The sequence below is a fragment of the Protomyctophum parallelum genome, assembly GCF_964188405.1.
Source record: "Protomyctophum parallelum genome assembly, chromosome: 20".
Classification (NCBI taxonomy): domain Eukaryota; kingdom Metazoa; phylum Chordata; class Actinopteri; order Myctophiformes; family Myctophidae; genus Protomyctophum; species Protomyctophum parallelum.
In genome coordinates this window covers 20,288,861-20,296,983 of record NC_139718.1, presented here as the reverse complement: position 1 = coordinate 20,296,983, position 8,123 = coordinate 20,288,861, and the positions used below count along the sequence as shown (strand labels likewise).

The following is an 8,123-nucleotide window of genomic DNA, read 5'->3' as shown; positions in this document are numbered from 1 at the left end:
CCACCAGGCTTGGAGGGGGGTTTGGGACAATATTTGTCCTCCCTCTGACATATTTAAGCGAGATATTTAAGGTCAAAGTCTTGTTTGGATAGTCAGCTCTGCTCACAAAATGTATTTCTAAAATAGCAATAGGCCGAACTCCGGTCTCACGGTTCAATATTGTGGTTTACTCTTGAGTGAGGTCGCTGAGTGACTAGTAAGGGTCAGTGAGTGAGGGGGGGGACGTTGTTGCCAAGAGGAAGGCAATGCGTAGCGACCCCGGGGTTGACATGAACATCTGTTTAATGACTGCATCATGTGCTCGATATATCTGCAAGCGAGCGTATTTTTGTGCAAATCTGCCCATGGAGATAAAAATAAAGCTTGTGTACCCGTCATCTCGAAACGTCGTTCTGTGTAAATGGCCTATATTTTACAAAGTCAGTCATCCCCCCTTAACGACTTGAACCCCAGCATCCCTATTCTGATCGGCAACATTCTGCAACAAAAATAGCAGATCTACAAGCAAAGCTCTGGAACTGTTTTTATTCTACTGACTGACACTAAAACCTAAAAAAATATTTTTTTTTAAACAAGCGAAGCGATTTAATCAAAGCCTGTTTTACTAGGAAGAGGGTTTATGTGGTTAACATTAGGTTTTTTAGCAACAATGTCTTATATGCCTACCATCTACATCTAGCCTAATAAATATATGACTCACAAATGTAGAGGTGCATTAAGTTTGCAAACTTCTCTAGGTTCTTTTAACAATCACTAAGTTGCGGCAGGACCAGAGACTGACTGACAGTTCCAGTAGCCAATCCAGTTGTTGAGCGCCTGTCTGCTTACCCCCCCCCCCCCCCCCCCCCTTCTCTGTCTCTGTCTCTCTCTCTGTGTCTCTTTCTCTCTGTCTCTCTCTCTCTCTCTCTCTCTGTGTTTCTCTCTGTGTCGGTCTCGCTCTCTCGTCCTCTCTCTGGCTGTGGACAGGGAAGGGAGGCTGTCTGCCAGAAAGGGGAGTGCGCGCTGGAGCGAGCGTTGGGGTGAATGGATGACGTAGGGAGGCTGGCGCCAGCATGTCTGGGACTGGCGCGTTAGATCAACACAGCTGGGCCGGGATAGGACACACAGCTGGCGAGAGCCTGCATTCCTCCACAGAACAGGATTGTGAGAAAAGGGAAAATAGGACCCAAATAGGAACAGAGAGGGGACGTGCTTTGATGTAAACTTAAAGCACAGTGGGTTAAAAAAAATCTATACGATTGTTAACATTTTGCTTTTACATTCACTTCAAAAGTAGATTTATTTGATCATCATCTATAGTGGTTTGATGGATTATAATCTCTATCATAAGAAAAATAGGTTTGGGGTGGATATACTTAATTTTGTTCAATTAATTCGCCAAAGCCAACTATAATTTAGGGAGTAAATAAAGTAATAGAGAAACTGTGACAATCTTCCTTTATGCTTTAAAGTTGCCCTGTCCGTGTTGTTCTGTATTGGTGACAATGACTAATAATAATGGATTTATTTTAAACTATATTCAACAACTCAGTTCAAATGTTCAGGCAGAGGGTCTATATCAAATGAATACAATAATTGTACCTGAAAGAGGTGACTAATTGCTTGACAATCTCCTTTGGCACCCGGGCCTAATTTCCTCATTCTTTCGTCTGCCCCCCATTAGGCTTGTCAGCCAATTAGAAACGATATGCTCCTCAAACCCGTCAGGAACTCTACGCACCGACCAATCAGAAGAGCGGGGGCTTATTTGTATGCGATAAAGGCGGTGTCAACCCCGCGCGTGTGTATAAATCCATGCTTACCGCACTGGGACAGATCACATCACACAGTAAGTGCTTATTTCTCTGGATATCTTCAACCCTCTCTGCTGTCGGCTGCTCTCAACGCCAGGCACTCTTGTTCTTCCAACCATTTTTCCTCAAACAATGAAAGCAATCAGTCCCGTTCGTTCAGTGAGGAGCTGTTACAAAGCCGTGTGCTGCATCTCGGATCAGAGTCTTACCATCACCCGGAATAAACCGTCTATGGACGAGCCCGCGGGCGCACTGTGCGACATGAACGACTGCTACTCCAAGCTGAAGGAGCTGGTACCCAGCATCCCTCAGAACCAGTCGGTCAGCCAAGTGGAGATTCTGCAGCACGTTATCGATTACATCTTCGACCTGCAGATCGCACTTGAGGACGAGACTACAGCCACGCCAGAGGTGGTCTTGTCAATAAAGGTGAGACGAGGTTTCTTCACGTTTTAATATGAATTGTTACAAGTTAAATTGTGCTTTTGCCTTACAAAACCAAAGTGTATATGAATATGAGCTACTGAAGTCTTGCTGCTCATCCTTTGAGTCTATAGTTTGTGATGATGACACAAGATGCTAAGGCATAATGTTATTCCTCTTTGCAGAGGTTGCTTCTTCTGAGTGATAAGTCCTACTGAAATGAATCAAAGTGGTGTCAAGATCTTAAACTTTGTTCCTTTTTGTTTTTCAACCAGACTGCAGACCTTGCTCGCAATTTCTCCAAAGAAGAGGGCCGGTTGTGCCATTAGAATAATGACCAACATATTATGGTATGTATCAGTCTATGTCTATTCCTGTTCATACTCTTTAAGCATGCCACTGTTCACTGATGTACTTATCATGTGTTGCACAGAGATCACAAGACTGTTGTGTAAAATGTGGCTTTGGGCTACACTTTTCCTTCAGCAAAAATGACTGCAGTGAAATGACAGACTCCCATTTTGGCTTTCCAATTTAAAAAATAAAACCCAGCAGCCTGTAAAATACCAACTGGAATAGTCTGGGCATTGATATGCAGAGGGAGCTTTGGGTCCCCCATGCCCCCACACTCACCATGGTTGCCAATTAGGCAGGCCAGTGAATGTGTGGCGGATTCATTGCTATCTGCCTGAGGTTAATGAAAGTTCCATGCTAGGCGCCAGTCTGTCTGCTCCCCTCTGCAGGGAGGGAGGGAGAGAGAGATCTGACTTCACTTTTCTTCCTTTCTCTCCATGCAGGTGCAGGGAAACACATGTCTCCACTTCACTCCGGGCAAGAGGACAAGAGGGGCAGAAAGGGTGGGATAGGTATTTGGAGAGGAGGAGGAGGAGGAGGAGGGGGGGGGGGGGGGTAAAGAAAGAAGCAAAGAAAAAAAAGTGGACTGTTCCCTAGAAGATTGAGGATCAACAGTAGTGTACTCCCTTAAGCAGACTCATTGCTTGGTGACCACACGGACAAATTGACACACCAAAGCTGAATACGTGATTGGAAATTGGAAGGACTTTATGTAACTCTCCATTGTACTCTCTCTCTTCACCAATATTTTTCCCCCCTATATAAATGTACCAATACATTGTTGGTCATTTCTTACCTCCTTTTTTATGTTACATTCCAAGGCAAGCAGCCTTTTTTCTGGATTCAACTCCAGTATTTAGCTAGAGCCTACTCCTATCCCTTCTTTGCCCACTCTTAAACCCTATATCACTTAATTACCCTTTCATTACTTTCCCACAATCTGTTTTCTAATGGCTTGGAGAGTGTTCTGACTTGTTGAGAATGAGTAGATATCTACTGTGGGAATGTAAGATGTGTCAGTTAACTTGGATTAGAATGTGTTATCCTTTCGTTATGGGGGGCACCTTGCGTATGAACTTTACTCTATACTAGAGTTAATTGTAACTGTTTGTAGGGATTGTGTTATTTCTACGGACAATGTACTGTGGGTTTCATAAACTCTTTATTAATGTGTGCTTTGTAAGAATGTTATTGTGTACTGAAATAAAAAAGATGTTCTAAAGCAGTTTGCCTTGTTACATTATATGTAGAAGTATTTTCCTTGTTCAAACTACTTGATGCAATCTAATTTTAACACAGCAGTGCTCTTTAATGGATAGAGGAAGTATTGACATGCTTTTCAGGGTTTGGTTGAGTGAATTGCTGATACATACGACAGGATGTATTCAGAAGAATCTTGAGGTTGAGTGATAGGAAATCAAACTGAGGGAGTTTCCTGTGAGTGTCTCTGTTTTTCCATTGACTGGGTGAGCACCCGTTCCAGTGTGAGGCAATCACTCCAGATGGTTAAGAACACAGGCAGGCAACAAGTTGTCACATAGCAGCAGCACATGCTCAAAACAAGCATTTGGCAATCTAGGGAATAAGTTCCTCATTGTTAAAATATGATGATCAAAGGTCAGTACATTGGATAAAGAACATACATTGAACACAGTATCTATATAGACTACCTGTAATGTTACATTCCCATACAGCATGCTATGGGTTTGGGGCACATGTGCCCAACATGTATTATCTTTTTCACACTATCAAATATTACTAATAAGTCAAGTGTGTGAATGGTACAAGAGACCAATGGTTTATCTAGAATGCCATGCTTAAATTTAGTTCATAATGGAAGTAACCTACCTCACCTTATGGATATGTGGACTTACAGGCCTTAAATTATCACTATCACTCAAGTATCGGTAGAGCAGAGGTGTCGGTGGTACTATTAGTTGTGTGTGTTTATTTAGTATAAACACAACTATGTGTGTTGGCATAACGATAAAAAGCACACTAACTATTGCACATAAGACTGACAAAATGTTGATGACATTTCAATTCAAAGGAGCTTTAAAAAAACATATACATGTACATTGCCAAGCAAGTGTCAACATATAAAAAGAGTTGGAAAGGGTATAACAGAGCTATGTCACTATTTGTGTCATTATATACATGTTCTACAGGCTATAAAGCTTTTTTTGAAACAAAATGCAACATTTGTTGCAGTCACTTTGGGACAAAATGTTAAATGGTATACAAAAAAACCATCTACTTGGTACAGAGTAGTCCTTAGGGTTGTTGTAAGATAAGATTTTAGAAGATAGAAGATGACAGCCCTAAAGAGTGCCACTTATAGGGTTAGGATTTTTGTTTAATAATTTAATTGCTTGCTGATCATCACGGGTCACTTCAGACAATATTAAAAAACAGCAAGTTTCTTAGTATTTATTTAAATTAGAGGAGTAAATAAGTAAACGCAAAAAAAGTGAGCATAAAGAAATGTATAAATTATGAATTGGCCTGGTGTGCAAAGATGACAAACAGTATGCAAGCTAAGACAATACTATGGCTCCATCTAGTGGTGAAAATTGACTCTTAAAATTGGCACATGGGGTATAAATATTACGTTAGTGGAGCGGGCCGAGCAGCACAGCTTTTTCTGTTCTGTCTGGCTTTCTAGAATCTAGATGATGGATGGAGGAGCAGCCCGCACACCATATAGGTACAAAATACTTTCTTTATTGAACTTTCTGACAATTCTTAAGAGGTGCACCCATTGTCCAATCAAATCACCCAGATTTTGGTGCCACTCCTGTCACTGCAGTGTGACACGTAAGTCAACCCTGAGCGAGTAGGTGGGAACTGGGGGGAACCCATTACATCATTAAATCTGTTCAGAAACGTTAAAGTGCACACCAGTTAAAAACATTTGAACTGTCTGGCTTTGTATCCACACACACACACACACACACACACACACACACACACACACACACACACACACACACACACACACACACACACACACACACACACACACACACACACACACACGCACATGCACACACACTGAGAATGCATTCTCATTCTCAGTGTGTGTATGCATGTTTTCGAGATAAGCATGCATGATGCTGACATTACTCCCTCATCTCTCTCTCTCACTCACACACACACACACACACACACACACACACACACACACACACACACACACACACACACACACACACACACACACACGTGGGAGTTATGTCGTCAGTGCAAACATTCTTTTGGTCAGGCTACTAGGCCTACTTCCATTTTGGAATGGCTGGAATGGCTTAGGGTTGACGACAGAGTACAGCATCTTGCAATGGGTCTGGTCCACAAGATTTGCTACACCATTAAGATGCCCATGTACCTGTCTAAATACATGTCAACGAAGTCCACACCCGGTCTACGCCCACAACACCAGAGGGAAACCATTTGCAACCCAGATTCGGCACAAACAAGGTGTTCAAAGTCTTCATCTAAACCTTTGGGGTGGTGTGTGAGGATCCATCGAATCACAGGCGCGGAGAACATATGCCAACACACAGCGATGCGTTACATATACATTTTAAAGTTTATTACACACAGAATTATATACAGTAGACAGTGGATCTATGACGTATGGAAACCATGATAAGAACAGAATGAGATGCTACTGATGCAGTAGTAGACAGTCATCATGTCATGGTTATCAATATTTCTTATGCAGATAAATGTGTTGTCACTGAGTCAGGCAGCTGAGGCCGTACCATAACACAAGGGACTAAATACATTTTGCTCCTATGACACCAAAATGTGGAACGCCCTACCAACAGCTATTCATTAAGACATGTGAATCCCTTGTCTCCTTCAAAGCCACTCTCAAATGGCACGGAGGTACGGACGGCTGCAATTCAAAACTGGCCCCAGTAAAATCTGCGTTCCCCCCACCCCCTTTTCCCATTACTGTATATTTGTTTTCCCCTTTTTACCTCCTTTTATGGTGATTTCCAGTTTTTTGTTATAGAAGTGTATATTTGTAGTTTTGTACGTCCTGATGAATTGAAAATTATGGACCCGATTGTAAACAAGTGTAATGCTTTATGGTGTCATCCACAGTTGACAGTTTTTGTATTGAGTTGTGCTTGAAATGTACCTATTCTGCATACTGTTAATACATACTTCAATCAATCAATCAATTTTTCCGCTCAATCCCTTGTTATCTTTCCTCGTGATAGTGAAGTGGTAGAGAAGAAATTACCTACACAGGTTGTATTTTAGAGGACAATCTTTCTAGTGAGAAAATGGCAACAAAGGTAATCAGGAAAGTCAACCAAAGAACAAGATTTTTTAGAGGTATTTCCTCCTTGGTCAGTACACAGAAATACACTGAGGAGTGAGGACACTAGCTCGACTATGCATGCACCTACAATATTCAGTCAGGTTACTACTTGACCTCACACCTAGAACTCACCCAACCCATCTCTGCTAGGGTGGGATGGCTCAGGGTAGAGGACAGAGTACAGCAACTTGCAATGGGCCTGGTCTTCAAGATACACAAGACTACAGTGACACCCATGTATCTGTCAAACTATTTCAGTAATGTTAAAGACACACACACAGGCACAACACTAGAGGGAGCTCCACTGATTTCAGTCAAACCAGATTCGACACAAACAGTAGGGGTGTTCTAACCTGACTCCGCCAGATGGGGCAGCAGAGAGTACACTGGGTTCCCCCCATCCTGGGGGTGTTCTACTGCTGCCACCAAAAGGTGGAATGCCCTACCAACAGACATAACAAATGTGACTCCACCCACCTTCAAAACCCCAATAAAAGAGCACCTGTCTGCCATTTTTAACTGTAAGTCTAAGCTCAACACCTGAAATGACCCACCCCCAACTGTTTACTGTGTACAGTATATACTAGAAGCATAGTATATATACAGATATAGAGATACAGCCTTTGTTGATGTCCTGTTGTATTGTGTCTTGATGAATTAGGACCACAATGGAAACAAGCTTTTTATGTTATGACTTGACGAAGATGTAACTGAAACATCGAAACGTTGTCGCTTTTTACTTGCACCCTAATAAAGTGTGTGTGTTAACTTGACATTAACTTTTTGAGGCACTCACTTCACACCCGTGTGAAGTGAGTGGTGAAACTTTGTGTGGGTCCGGAAGTTCCAGACCCACAGGACCCTAGCCAGGGTGCCGGCCCGGTTCTGGTGAGCCGCCCCACGTCCGAAACGGCAGAGAATTGAGAGAGTTACCATGTGGGGGTCTCTGGGGGTCCCCGGGGAGTCCCCAGAACATCCAGAGGCGCACCCAGGAGGCCGGACCGATTCCGGCGAGCCGCCCCACGTCCGAAACGGTTGAGAAATGATAGTTACCGTGTGGGGGTCCCTCTACTGTACCCTCGTCTACTGTACAAGATTGGACTGGATATTGTCTGTGAGTTTGGATATTGTACTATTGTGATATGGCATAAAGCATAAATGAAATGATTGGAGCAAAAAGAAAACGTCATCAGGACATCCCTAATTTCATGTATTCC

At 42.7% G+C, this 8,123-nt stretch overlaps 1 protein-coding gene across 1 annotated transcript; it reads left to right on the top strand.

Annotated features, from left to right (window-relative positions):
* The first annotated feature begins 1,806 nt into the window (after positions 1-1,806).
* id3 (inhibitor of DNA binding 3) lies at positions 1,807-3,795 on the top strand. The gene is made up of 3 exons (XM_083791210.1): positions 1,807-2,222; positions 2,492-2,566; positions 3,014-3,795. The coding sequence occupies exons 1-2, from the start codon at positions 1,926-1,928 to the stop codon at positions 2,543-2,545; spliced, it is 351 nt and encodes a 116-aa protein (XP_083647336.1). The 5' UTR covers positions 1,807-1,925; the 3' UTR covers positions 2,546-2,566; positions 3,014-3,795.
* The last annotated feature ends 4,328 nt before the right edge of the window (positions 3,796-8,123 follow it).

Excerpts from the sequence above, each read along its gene's own strand:
- id3 (XM_083791210.1), top strand. The coding sequence starts at position 1,926 with ATGAAAGCAATCAGTCCCGTTCGTTCAGTGAGGAGCTGTTACAAAGCC. Across the intron at positions 2,223-2,491 it reads AGGTGGTCTTGTCAATAAAG|ACTGCAGACCTTGCTCGCAA; the intron begins GTGAGACGAGGT and ends TTTTTCAACCAG.